The sequence below is a fragment of the Elephas maximus genome, chromosome 6, assembly GCF_024166365.1.
Source record: "Elephas maximus indicus isolate mEleMax1 chromosome 6, mEleMax1 primary haplotype, whole genome shotgun sequence".
NCBI classification, from domain to species: Eukaryota; Metazoa; Chordata; class Mammalia; order Proboscidea; family Elephantidae; genus Elephas; species Elephas maximus.
Window position 1 is genome coordinate 134,960,110 of NC_064824.1, and position 14,624 is coordinate 134,974,733.

Genomic DNA, 14,624 nt, shown 5'->3' on the forward strand with positions numbered 1-14,624 from the left:
AAAAAGTTTGCTTCTTAGTGTGTTGATTAGAAGCCTGGGTTTTGATTCTTACCAGTTTGTGTTTCAGTCTCAGTTCAGTTCACTTAATAATTTTGAGACCTTGAGTAAGACATCACCTCTCTGAACCTTAGTTTCCCCCTCTGTAAAATGGGAATAGCATCTATTTCACGGCACTGTTGGGAGAATTAAATAGTTGCTTGTTCCGCTCTTTGCACAAAAGCTTTAACAGATCACGTAGTTCAAAAGAGCAGATATTATTATTACATGGACAAGTATTAGTTTAGGGTTGTTTCCTGAATCCTTTTTTTTTTTTGTTATTAGCAAGCTGAGAAGATGGTGGCTTATCTCCAAGACAGTGCACTAGATGATGAGAAACTGGCATCAAAACTGCAAGAACACAGAGCAAAAGGAGTCTCGGTTCCGCTAATCCATGAAGCGATGCAGAAGTGGTATTATAAAGATCCCCAAGGAGAAATTCAGGGTACGTTGTTTCTTTCTACTTGAAGTACAGCGGCGCCTGCCATTGCCGCCAGATTCTGTAAGATGATGATTTGTTTCATGTCAGTTTGCATAATAGTAGGAAAAGAAGTCAACGCTACAGGCGTTCTTAGTATATATTAGAAGACCGTTTTATAGACTTCCTCCATAATAATTTATGATTTTTAGTGAAGGGGAGAGGGGAAGCTTGATGAAAATAATTTGAACACAAGGCGGAATGCGATGATGACTGGTATGATGGGGTGTAAGCAAAATGCTTCAGACGCCCTCAGACCTGGGCTCCCAGCTGGATCTCGGGTCAGGCAAGTGTATGTGTGTTGAGTTGTTTGTAGTATCCCTTTCTCCTTTTCAGGTCTGTAGGCGCCGTAGTGATACCCAGTTTCACTCCTGATCTTGGTAATTTGTGTCTTTATTATTATTTTTTCTTTGTCAGTCTTGCTAGAGGTTTGTCAGTTTTATTGATCAGCTCTTTATTGATTTTCTCTATTTTTGTTTTCAGTTTCTTTGGTTTCTGCTCTTTATTATTTTTTTTCCTTTTGCTTGCTTAGGGTATATTTTGCTCTTCTTTTTTTTAGGTTCTTGAGGGTGGGAGCTTAGATTATTGATTCAAGACTTTTCCTCTTTTTTAATGTAAGCATTTAATACTGTAAATATCCCTCTAGCACTGCTTTAGTTGTATCTCACAGTATTTGATATATTGTATTTTCATTTTCATCCACTTCAGTGTGTGTGTGTGTGTATATACATGTATTTTTTTTCTTTAATTTTTCTCTTTTAACCATGGATTATTTAGAGTGTGTGGTTTAGTTTCAAAGCATTTGGAGATGTACCTGTTATCTTTCTGTTACTGATTTCTGGTTCAAGTCCGTTATGACTGGAGAACACAGTCTTTATGATTTCAATTTTTAAAAATCTTTTGCGGTTTCTTTTATAGCCAGAATATGACCTATTTTGGCATATGTTCTGTGGACCCTTGAAAAGAATGTATATTTTGCTATTGTTGGAGTGTTCCATAAATGTTGACTAGATCCTGTGGGCTGATGGTGTTGTTGAGTTCACTACCCTTGGTGGTTTTCTGGGCTGTTGTTCTCTTTTATTGAGAGTGGGTTACAGGGGTGTTGAAGCCTCAGCTATATTTGTGGATTTATTCCTTTCTCAAGCCCTACCAGTTTTTCTTTACGTATTTTGCAGCTCTGTTGTTTGGTGTATATACATATAGAGTTGTGGATTGACCCTTTTATCATTCATTGTACAATGACCTTTTATCTCCGGTAATTTTCTTTTGCTCTGAAGTCCGCTTTACCTGATAATAATATAACCACTTCTGCTTTCCTTTGGTTGATATTTACATGATATATCTTACTTCATCTTTTTACTGTCACCCTGTCTATATCATTGTGTATGAATTAAGTTTCTTGGAGATAGCAGATGGTTAAGTCGTGTTTTTCAATCTTCTCTGCCATTCAGTCTTTTTATTGGTGTATTTAGACCATTTGCATTTTATGTAATGATTGATAAGTCTGCCATTTTATTTTTTTGTCTTTTTTTTTTTATTTCTCTGTTTTCTTTTTCTTACCTTTCTGTGAGCACTTGAATATTTTTTAGAATTCCATTTTGGTTTTTTTTGTAGTGTTTTTGAATGTATCTGTAGTTTTTTTTTTTTTTTTTCCAATTGTGCTTTAGGTCAAAGTTTACAGAGCAAATTAGTTTCTCATTAAACAGTTAATACAGAAATTGTTTTGTGACCTTGGTTGGCAACCCTGTGATGTGTCAACACTTGCTCCTTCTCTGCCTGGGTTCCCTGTTTCCATGTGTTCAGTTTTCCCATCCCTTCCTGCCTTCTCATCTTTGCTCTTGAGCTGGTGTGCCCATTAGTTTTGTATATGTGATTGAATTACAAAACATGTTACTTCCGTGTGTTATTGTTGGCCCTATAGACCTGTCTAATCTTTGACTGAAGGGGGAACCTCAGGAGTGATTTCAGTACTGACTTAAAAGGGTATCTGGGGGGCCATACACGTGGGGTTTTTTCTGTCTCTCTCAGACCAGTAAGCCTGTTTTTTTTTGGTGTGTGTGTGAATTTGAATTTTGTTCTATGTTTTTCTCTCACTCTGCCCAGGACTTTGTATTGTGGTCCCTGCCAGTACAGTTGGTAGTGGTAACGAGGTACTGTCTAGTGGGTTCAGCCTGATGGAGGTTATGGTAGTTGTGGTCTGTTAGTCCTTTGGACTAGTGTTTCCCTTGTGTCTTTGATCTTCTTCATTCTCCTTTCTTCCAGCTGGGATGGGACCAGTAGATGTATCTTAGATGGGTGCTCACAAGCTTTTAAGACACTGCTTACCATAGTCAGATACAGAACAATTTCTTTGTAGACTACGTTATGCCAACTGAGCTAGATGTCCCCAGCCCTCAGCCCAGTAGCTTGGTCTCTCAGGGCATTTGGGTTTGTCTGTGGAGCTTCTGTGACTTTGCCCTGGTCAAGTTGTGCTGACTTCCCCAGTATTGTGTACTGCCTTATCCTTCACCAAAGCTACCATTTATCTACTATCTAGTTAGTGTTTTTCCTTCATGACCCCTCCTCTCCCTCGTAACCATCAGAGATTGTTTCTTTCTGTGTGGAAACTTTTTCCTTTGTTTTTATAATAGTGGTGTTGTAAAGTGTTTGTCCTTTTGTAATTGACCTATTTCACCCAGTATAATAATGCCCTCCAGATTCATCCATGTTGTGAGATGTTTCGAAAATTCATCACTGTTCTTTATTGTTGTGTAGTGTTCCATTGTGTGTATGTACCATAGTTTGTTTATCCAGTCATCTGTTGATGGACACTTAAGGTTGTTTCCATCTTTTTGCTATTGTGAATAACGTTGCAGTCAACATGGGTATACATACGTCTAATCGTGTAATGGCTCTTATTTCTCTAGGATATATTCCTAGGAGTGGGATTGCTGGATCTTATGGTATTTCTATTTCTAACTTTTGAAGGAAGCACCATATCGTTTTCCAGAGTGACTTGAGTTCTTGTATCATTTTGCATTCCCACCAGCTGTGTACAAGAAGAATTCCAGTCTCCCCGCAACCTCTCCAACATTTGTTAGTTTCTGTTTTTTCGATTTGAGTCAGTAGTGTCGGGGTGAGATGATATCTCACTGTAGTTTTGATTTGCATTTCTCTAATGTCTAGTAGTCACAAGCATTTCCTCAAACATCTGTTAGCTCTTTTTGTAGCTATTTTAATAGTTGCTTTAAGTATTGCATTATATATACATAACTTATCACAGTCATAAATGGTATCATCATTCTACTAGTTTCAGTGAAGTATAGAAATCATACCTCCCTTTATGTCCTGTTACTGCTCCCATTTGTAATTGCCTTAGGTATTGCCTGTATATCCACAAAGAACCACAGCAATTTTTGCTTTAATCGTCAGACATAATCTAGAAAACTCAACAGGAGAAGGCGAGATTATAGATTTTTTTTATCATGTTCTTCCTTCCTGATGTTCCAGGGTTCCTTCTTTTTTTTTTTCTTTTCTTTTTATTTATTGTGCTTTAAGTACAAGTTTACAAATCAAGTCAGTCTCATACAAAAACTTACACACATCTTGCTGTTTTCTCCTAGCTGCTCTCCCCCTAATAAGATAGCATACTCCTCCTCTCCACCCTGTATTCCCCGTGTCCATTCAGCCAGCTCCTGTCCCTCTCTGCCTTCTCATCTTGCCTCCAAGACAGGAGCTGCCCACGTAGTCGCATGTGGCTACTTGAGCCAAGAAGCTCACTCCTCACCAGTATCATTATCTGCCTTGTAGTCCTGTCCAATCCCTGTCTGAAGAGTTGTCTTTGGGAATGATTCCAGTCTTGGGCTAACAGAGGGTCCAGGGACCATGACCTCTGGGGTCCCTGCAGTCTCATTCAGACCATTAAGTCTGGTCTGTTTACGAGAATGTGAGATCTACATCCCACTGTTCTTCTGCTCCATCAGGGATTCTCTGTTGTGTTCCCCGTCAAGGCAGTCATCGGCAGTAGTCGGGCACCATCTAGTTTTTCCGGTCTCAGTCTGATGTAGTCTCTGGTTTATGTGGCCCTTTTTGTCTCTTGGGGCCATCTTTACCTTATGTTTTTGGTGTTCTTCATTCTCCTTTGCTTCAGGTGAGTTGAGACCAATTGATGCATCTTAAATGGCCGCTTACTAGCGTTTAAGACCCCAGATGCCACTCACCGAAGTGGGATGCAGAACGTTTTCTTAATACATTTTGTTATGCCAACTGAAACCATGATTCCCAGGTCCCCATCCCTGCTACTCTGGACTTCGAAGCGTTCAGTTGTATTCAGGAAACTTCTTTGCTTTTGGTTTAGTCCAGTTGTGCTGACCTCTCCTGTTTCGTGTGCTGTCTTTCCCTTCACCTAAAATAGTTCTTGTGTACTATCTAATTAGTGAGTACCCCCTTCCTCCCTCCCCACCTTCGTAACCATCAAAGAATATTTTCTTCTGTGTTTAAACTTTTTCTTGAGTTCTTATAGCGGTCTCAAATACAATATTTGTCCTTTTGCAAATGACTAATTTCACTCAGCATAATGCCTTCCAGATTCTTCCATGTTAGGAGATATTTCACAGATTCATCGATGTTCTTAAATGTGTGGTATTCCATTGTGTAAATATACCATAATTTACTTATCCATTCACCCGTCGATGGGCACCTTGGTCGTGTCCATCTTTTTGCTGTTGTAAACAGTGCTGCAATAAACATAGGTGTGCATATATCTGTTCATGTGGAGGCTCTTATTTCTCTAGGATATATTCCAAGGAGTGGGGTTGCTGGATCGTATGGTAGTTCTATTTCTAGCTTTTTAAGGAATTGCCAAATCGATGTCCAACATGGTTGTACCATTTTACATTCCCACCAGCAGTACATAAGTGTTCCAGTCTCTCTACAACCTCTCCAACATTTATTATTCTGTGCTTTTTGGATTAATGCCAGCCTTGTTGGAGTGAGATGGTATCTCATTGTAGTTTTGATTTGCATTTCTCTAATGGCTAATGATCATGAGCATTTCCTCATGTACCTGTTAGCCGCCTGAATGTCTTCTTTGGAGAAGTGCCTGTTCATATCTTTTGCCCATTTTTTAATTGGGTTGTCTTTTTGTTGTTGAGCTTTTGCAATATCTTGTAGATTTTAGAGATTTGACACTGATCGGATTTGTCATAGCGAAAATTTTTTTCCCAGTCTGTAGATAATCCTTTTACTCTTTTGGTGAAGACTTTAGAGGAGCATGTTTGATGTTTAAGGAGCTCCCGGTTGTCTGGTTTCTCTTCTGCTATTTGTGCATTGTTAGTAATGTAAGGATTGAGTGGGACCAGGCAGTGTTTCGTTCTGTTGTGCATAGGGTCGTTATTAGTCGGAACCGACTCGACGGCACCTAACAACAACAAGTAATGTTTTGTGTACTATTTGTGCCATGTATAAGGGCTCGTAGTGTTGTCCCTATTTTTTCTTCCACGATCTTTATCGTTTTAGGTTTTATATTTAGGTCTTTTTTCCATTTTGAGTTAGTTTTTTTGCATGGTGTGAGGTATGGGTCTTGTTTCATTTTTTTGCAGATGGATGTCCAGTGATGCCAGTACTATTTGTTAAAGAGACTGTCTTTTCCCCATTTAACAGACTTTGGGCCTTTGTCAAATATCAGCTGCTCATATATGGATGGATTTATGTCTGGATTCTCAATTCTGTTCCATTGGTCTATGTGTTCTGTTGTTGTACCAATACCAGGCTGTTTTGACTACTGTGGCGGTATAATAGGTTCTAAAATCAGGTAGTGTGAGGCCTCCCACTTTGTTCTTTTTCAGTAATGCTTTACTTATCTAGGTCCTCCCAGGGTTCCTTCTCTTATCATTTCCTTTCTCTTTAGAGAATTTCCTCTGGTCATTCTTTTAGGGTGGGTCTGCTGGCAGCAGATTTTCTTCGTTCTTCCTTATGTGAGACTATCTTGATTTCCATTCATTCCATACAGATATTTTTGCTGAGTATAGGATTCTGGGTTGACACTTCTTTTCTTCTAGCACCTGAATACTTGTGCCACTTCCTTCCCTGGAGGTGAGGGCTTGTGACTGGCTGAATAAAAGCTCTGGCACCCTTCTTCACCTTCTCTGACACCGTCTAGACGCCCTACTTTGCCTTTCCTCATGTGGGTGAGGTAGGACCACAGTTTTTTTCTGTGGTCTTTGGCTGAAATAAAGTGGTTATTGTCTGAAAGTTTTCCGTTTTGCAAAGCTGCCCCTTTTCTGATCCCTTGGCTAGAGAGAGCGGGGTTTGTTTTTTCCACGCCCCTCCCCCACCCCCTCCCCGCATCTGTTGGCATTTCTGGTTGCTGGCTTCTTTAGCTCCAAGGCTGGGCTACAGAGGTATACAGCAAACCCAGGGGACACACTACTGTGTCTCGCCTCAGGCCTCAAGGCCCTGAGTCAGTCTGCTTTGTTCTCTCCACCTTTCAGAGGCTTCTTTGGTTTGCTGTATGTAATGCCCAGGGCTTTTAGTTCTACTTAGCAGGAGAAATAGGAAAACAGTGCGTCTACCCCATCTTCTCTGAAATGGAATTTCTAGGGCTTTGTTTTGTTTACTATTGTGTCCCCGGTGCCTAGATCACGTAGTAAGTGTTTAGTATTTGTTGAATGAATGAATGGTTTATTGATTGGAGTGCACTTGTTTGTTAGTTTTATATATAAAATTCCTGGCAATTTCTTTTTATAAAATATCTAGAGAATGTTATTCCCCCCATACCAAGAGCAGATTTAATCCCATTTGGGTAAATAAATTTTAGTTTGTCTTAATTTAAATGATTATTGCTTATCTTCTGCCCCGTATGCAATAATCTGTCTGAAAATGAAAATTGGAGAAAAGCCTTCCAGCCCTGCAGCTATATTTATATTCTCTGCACCCGCGTGATCCAGAGTCTAACAGAGTGCAGTCTTCTCTTCAGCTGTATGGAGCTTTTCTAACAGATGACTCGTGGCGCTGGAGTGAGACAGAGACCATCGTACTCCTTACAATAATTAAAGCACTGCTGAGAATTTGGGGTATATACACAGAAGGCTTATTTCAAAGTTGTCCCTGTTATGTTTTGTTAATGAGAAGCCTGTTCACCACCTTTGGAAGTGACTTAAGATACCATACAAAGTATTCAACAGGTGCCACCTGAAGAGGTGTTTCCTCTGGATGAGGGTCAGAAATATTTGTTTCCTCTTTGTGCCTAAAAGGGTTCTTATTGCTCTTCTGCTTACTCGCTGATATTACAGGTCCCTTCAATAACCAGGAGATGGCGGAGTGGTTTCAGGCGGGCTATTTTACCATGTCTCTATTGGTGAAGAGAGCATGTGATGAAAGCTTCCAGCCTCTTGGTGATATCATGAAAATGTGGGGAAGAGTTCCCTTCTCGCCCGGCCCAGCACCCCCTCCTCACTTGGTAAGTACCTGAAGCTCACCTGTAACACATATTGAACACAGAGCACCTACTTCTCCTTGAAAACATAGCCCAAATGTTACGTGTCATGAGGAAGCAAATTGAAATTGTAATGAGAAGCCTGAATCAGAGACTGCATATGTAGCTATAATGATTTTTCAAAACTCAAACGTTTGTGCCCATCTTCTTCAGCTTGTCTGTCTGTCTCTCTCAAACCCAGAGAAACAATCCATCAGTAGCTTTCTGCCAGGTGTAGAATGTGGGCCAACATCTTGTCACGGCCTGCAGACCCTGCGCTGTCTGACTTCTTACCTTTCTACGCCCATCTCAGAGCTCTGCCTTTACCATCTGTGCTTCAGCTGGCTTCTTTGAGTTGCTTCTTGTCCCTAGTGAGAATGCACACACTCCCTCTTCTCTGTTTGCCTCTTGCTTTCTGACTTAAAAAGTTCCTACATTTGAGGTTTACTCTAAATAAAATGTTACTAATCTGAAATTCCATTGCTTCACGCTATTTTGAGGATTTTCTTTGTTTTTTTGAATATTAGCTCCTGATATTTTGACCACAAATGGAACATAATGCCGGTGACCCCCCTAGTGTGCTGGCACTGCAGCCCCTATGGCAGGTGCAGTCTTTGCTCCTCCTGCGACTGCCCCGAGTATCGCCCAGTAGAGCTCTTTTCAGAGGTCTCTGGAGCCACTTCTCATTTTCCTTCTCCTGGTGGCATGTCTCATGGCCGGCCATTGTCAACATGGCTGTAGTCAGAAATCTTCAGTGTGAACGCTGGGTTTCTACGGGAAATTTCACCACTGGTTCAGTCATCACGCACATACTGAGTGCCAGGCCTTGTGCTAGGTTCTCCTGAGATGAGGATGAATAAGATACAACCTCTGTAGACAAGGGAGTCTGTAGGTGAGGCCAGTGGCTTTCAAACTGTCGTGACGGTGGCCCATATTAAAGTAACGTTTTTACATCAGTAGGCTGTACACTTATAACTGTATGTATGTATAACAAGTTTCACAAAACGTTATGTGCAGTGTACACTCTAGTGTTTTCTGTTCTCTTTCATCTTTTTGAAATGCTGTTCTTCACCCAGTTACTGCTTTCCCAATCCAATGACCAGTTGAGACCCATAGTTTGAAGAGTAGTGGTCTAGAAGAGATGGTGAGGGAAATTATTTCTGACATTGTCTTAATTGCTGTAAATCCATGTAAAAATCATGTTGTGTATTATTATATGCAAGTTCAACTTAAATACCCAGTTTGAGCCTTATTACCCGTCTCTGAAGTTGGGGTGGATTTTCATCCTGCATGTGTCAGCAGCTGGAAGCACATCACTTGGAGCTTGGCGTGCTTGCCCTGGTCCGTTCCCTGACTTCAGCCGTAGGTGCCGAGCCTCAGTCATACCTGTTTCACCTGGAAGCTCATCACTTGGAGCTTGGCGTGCTTGCCCTGGTCCGTTTCCTGACTTCAGCCGTAGGTGCTGAGCCTCAGTCATACCTGTTTCACCTGGAAGCTCATCACCTGGAGCTTGGCGTGCCTGCACTGGTCCGTTTCCTGACTTCATCCATAGGTGCCGAGCCTCAGTCATACCTGTTTCACCTGGAAGCTCATCACTTGGAGCTTGGCATGCCTGCACTGGTCCTTTTCCTGACTTCCAGCCATAGGTGCTGAGCCTCAGTCATACCTGTTTCACCTGGAAGCTCATCACCTGGAGCTTGGCGTGCCTGCACTGGTCCGTTTCCTGACTTCATCCATAGGTGCCGAGCCTCAGTCATACCTGTTTCACCTGGAAGCTCATCACTTGGAGCTTGGCATGCCTGCACTGGTCCTTTTCCTGACTTCCAGCCATAGGTGCTGAGCCTCAGTCATACCTGTTTCACCTGAAAGCTCATCACGTGGAGCTTGGCGTGCCTGCACTGGTCCGTTTCCTGACTTTATCCGTAGGTGCTGAGCCTCAGTTACACCTGTTTCATCTGGAAGCTCATCACTTGGAGCTTGGCATGCTTGCCCTGGTCCTTTTCCTGACTTCCAGCCATAGGTGCTGAGCCTCAGTCATACCTGTTTCAGCAGAAAAGCAGCACTGGAAAGCTCTGCTTCCTGTCAGCTCCTTTGCTCTCAGTAGTACTGCTAAGGAGACAACTCACCTTCATATGAACGTACCTAAAGCCTAGTTGTTCATGTAGGAAACTGACATTAACCTAGGGTAGCTGTCCCCTCCAGTATTTAACGAGAAAGAAAAACGTCCCTGAATTTCAGTTGATCTCTGCCCTGAGGAATTGCATACTCTAGACTATATTTGAATTGACTTGAACCGACTCATAGTCACCACACATACAACAGAATGAAACACTGCCCAGTCCTGTGCCATCTTCACAATTGTCCCTGTGTTTGAGCCCATTGTTGCAGCCATTGTGTCGCTGACCTTCTGCTTTACCAAGCACGATGTCCTTTTCCAGGGATTGGTCTCTCTTGATAATAAATCCAAAGTGTGCAAGACGAAGTCTCGCCATCCTTGATTCTGAGGAGCATCCTGGCTGCATTTCTTCCAAGACAGATGTGTTACGGCTTAGTTCTCAAAGTGACGTCTTTGCTATTTGACACTTTAAGGAAGTCTTTTGCTGCCCACTTGCCCAATGCAATGCATCATTTGATTCCTTGACTGCTGCTTCCATGGACATGGATTGTGGAGCCAAGGAAATGAAAGCCTTGGGAATTCCAGTCTTTTTCCACATATCATGATGCTGCTCATTGGTCCAGTTGTGAGGATTTTTCCTTTCTTTATGTTGAGGTGGAATCCATACTAGAAGATGATAGTCTTTGAGCTTCATCACGAAGTACTTCAAGTTCCCTCACTTTCAGCAAGCGAGGTTGTGTCATCTGCATATTGCAGGTTGTTAATTTCAAACTATAATCAGTCTAAAATACTGACTAAATGATTCACTAATGGTTTGCATAAGTTTAGTCTGTGTCGTCTGTATATTTCTTTTATCTTCACTTCACATTTCATTCTTTTTACATTTTTAAAATTTAAATTCCAGCATTGGTTATTTGAAATATAGGCGAAAAAACAGGATTTTGCTACAATTTCTTTATCTTTTCTAACCCATATGTACTAATAGCAACAGAAACCACCTAGTTTTTGTGTAGAAAGTGTTCAAAATGCTTTCATATTCTGTTTAGTTTAAGATTGATCACCATCTTTCAGAAGACATCCTAGTAGACTGTCTCCCTGTGTTTGGCACATGCCATTGTCAAATTTGTACTGTAATATTTCCTTTATCTTTTAGATAATTTTACTCTTCTACTGTCCCATTTCTCTAATTTCTACATTACCTCCAAATTTGTGAATCACCTTTAAGATTGGGAGAATTGCATAGTTTTCCAGGTGCAGTAGTAACCCTGGAGCACAGTACAGCTTCAGGGGCAGGAGGAAAGACCAGCACCTGAAATGTGGACTCTTTTCCACCTTAAGGAATCTCTTATAATGTAGCTGCCACCATATTCCACTAGGTGGCGTGGCTTAGTTTTAAAGATGCCAGTTTTTTAGGATAAGGGTGAGGTGGGAGATTAAAGTTCTGAGATTCATTTTGCTTTCAGATATATCTACTGAGTGGCTTTTATTTTTATGTTTCTTGCAATTTACTTAATAGTATTTCTTCCTCACGCCTTCCCACCCAGGGAGAGTTGGACCAGGAACGACTGTCCCGCCAGCAGGAGCTCACAGCCTTGTACCAGATGCAGCACCTCCAGTACCAGCAGTTCTTAATACAGTGAGTACGGTAATGCGGCAGGGCGCGCTGCGGCCCCACAGGGGCGTCAGGTGGAATCTGTTGTCAGGCCTCACCCGTTACGGCACAGAGAACTGAAAGTCTCTGTAACACTTTGGTCAGACATCTAGTGGCATGTTACTCTACAGTTCAAATTTAGTCTCTCATCTCACCTCTTAAGTGACAGAAATTAGCAGAAGTTGACATGCAAGTATAATTTTGCAAGCTATTTAGCTCCTAAAGCAGGAACCAACAAACCTTTTAAGAACTAAGTGCCTCCTGATTGGCTAAGCTGTCAATGCCACAGAGAAAAACCATAGGAGGGAGGGAGAGAAGCACCAAGTTTACCCTGTTAGGAGTGGTATGGAACAATGGCAGATCACTTATACTGTGCATCCCTTTCATAGAAGAAATAGGCTTCGCTGGCCATCTGATGGAGAGGTTGGCTAACTGTAGACTATGGGCCAAATCCTGCCTGCTACCTATTGTTACAAACAAAGTTTATCAGAGCACCAGGAGTTCCTGGGTGCCAGAAACGGTTACATGTTTGACTAGTAGATGAAAGGTTGGGGTTTGAGCACACCAAGCGACGCCTCAGGAGACAGGCCTGGCCATCTGCTTCCCAAAGGTTATATAGCCTTGAAAATCCTGTGAAACAGTTCTGCTCTGCATACATGGGGTCGCCATGAATCGGAATAGACCCACGTCAGCTAACAGCAACAACATCAGAGCACCAAACCAAACCAGTCGCTGTCTGAATCATGGAGTCCTCACGTGTGCAGAGTAGAGCTGTGCTATGTAGGGCTTCCGAGGCCTTTTTCCCGAGGCATCCCTGGCTTTGTAGACCAGCGCTTAACCAGTTGCACCACTCAGGAACTCACCTTTATGGAAGCACAGCCACACCCATTTGTTCCGTATTATCTCTGGCTGCTTTTGTGCTACAACGTGAAATTGAGTAGTTGTGGCAGAGACTCTATGGCCTGCAGTGCCGAAAGTACTCACTATCTGGTCCTTTACAGAGAACATTTGTTCACTACTGATCTAGTGAAAAAACTTGAGACATAAATTTGGGATTTTTTTTTTTTTTTGCTCAAGAGGTGCTTCATATGGAAGTAGCTATTTGAATCTGCTTTAATTTCACTTGTTTTCTGATGAAGGGCTACTGTGTTCTTGAAGGGTTTGCCAGTTTTGGACGTTTTGTGCTTTTTGCTGTCCTTTTTTTGAGCAAAAGCATGTCATCTATAAGTTCATTTCTTTCTGGAATGAATTATGGAACATTCTATTTGACTATTACCGAGAAGAATTGTAAAATATGCTTGGTAGTTATTTCTAACGGTGTGCTTTTGGGGAGGGTGGTGAATTGAACCTTGCCTTTCAGAGTCTTAGTAAAGTGACTTAATGTGGATAGATAGGTGACACTTGGTCTTGCTTTTTGAAGACAACAATATGCACAGGTTTTGGCTCAACAACAGAAAGCAGCCCTGTCTTCTCAGCAGCAGCAGCAGTTGGCGCTTCTCCTTCAGGCTCTGAAGATGAGGTTGGTGGTCATTCCATTATGTGTCTCATTGTGTGTGTGCGCTGGAAGAAAGACAACAAGGGAAATTGAGGAAGAGTACGTGAATTCTGGTGTCAGAATACCCACACATAAGTCCTACCCGCAGGTGGTAGGTGCGTAAAAGCAGAGTAAAAATAATCGTGAAGCTAAAGGGAAAACATTTACTCAGTCTTTTTTACTCATGGAGGACCAATTTGGAATAGTAACCAAAGGACACATGAGAAGCAGTGTAGTCTTACGGGAACAGCAACAGAAAGTTGCTGTCCAGGATTTTAATCTCACTTTTACCTGTGGTAATCTCAAGGAAGATAATAACAATGCCACCAAACCAAACCTGCTGCCGTCGAGTTGATTCTGACTCATAGCAACCCTCTAGGACAGTGTAGAACTGCCCGATAGTTTCCAAGGAGTGCCTGGTGGATTCGAACTGCTGACCTCTTGGTTAGCAGCAGTAGCACTTAACCACTACGCTACCAGGGATTCCACAGTGCCACACAGGGCTATAATTTTCTGAAACCCAAAAGCCATTAAGGTATGTCTAAGGAAAAGGAAATTGGACTAGATGCCTTAAGTTTCTGCATTTTTCAGATGATTTAATTTAGTATGTGTTGTAAACCCTGCAAAGGTATTAGTCCCTGCCCTCCAAAACTTTACTGCCCGGTTTAATCAAACCGTTCACATTTCCCTTTGAGCTTTAATCCATCCTGTGAGGTAGACAGGTTAGGTGATAGAGTCTCTATTTTACAAACGGGCAGAGTGGGGCTCTGAGAGGCTGAAGGACTTGGTTGACGTAGCACATAGCAAACTTCAGAGACAACTAAAATGCAGACCTCTTGACTTCCTCTTTAAGGGTTTTTCATTATAATGTGATGGCCTTGTGGCTTTTAGTAAGATATTAAGGCTTTTTTAAGGTAGTAGGTATATCCATTATTTAGAAATCAGTATCTTGTAATACATGTGATTATTGTGCCTCTGACTTTGTTAGTGTTAGGCTTTAGTTGAAACAATGAAAGAATTTTCTGGCCAGATAACTTGGAAAAGCTAGAAATAACATAGAAATTCCTCTTCGTCTTCTTTTTGCAAATGACAAGAACAAGTTGGTTTTTTTTATTTCCCTTCTGCAGAATATCTGATCAGAACATCATTTCCTCAGTAACTAGGTCTGTGACAGTGCCAGATAATGGCTCTATCTGGGAGCTTCAGCCAACAGCCTCACAGCCTACAGGTAAAAACCTACACTGGGGCTTTACTATAGCTTCAAGGTTTTAGATTCTAATAATATGTTGATGTTCAGTTTTTTTAAAAAATGTATCAGATTTTTGGATCCATTTTGGTATTGAATATTAACAAAAG

At 41.6% G+C, this 14,624-nt stretch overlaps 1 protein-coding gene across 2 annotated transcripts in view; it reads left to right on the top strand.

Moving 5' to 3' along the window:
- GIGYF2 (GRB10 interacting GYF protein 2) overlaps positions 1-14,624 on the top strand; it is a 147,146-nt gene that overhangs the window by 88,864 nt on the left and 43,658 nt on the right. For both annotated transcript variants that reach the window (XM_049888462.1, XM_049888463.1), the window contains exons 14-18: positions 322-481; positions 7,786-7,952; positions 11,628-11,719; positions 13,155-13,253; positions 14,396-14,496. In XM_049888462.1, the coding sequence (XP_049744419.1) occupies positions 322-481; positions 7,786-7,952; positions 11,628-11,719; positions 13,155-13,253; positions 14,396-14,496 (619 nt within the window). The remainder of the gene's footprint in view (positions 1-321; positions 482-7,785; positions 7,953-11,627; positions 11,720-13,154; positions 13,254-14,395; positions 14,497-14,624) is intronic.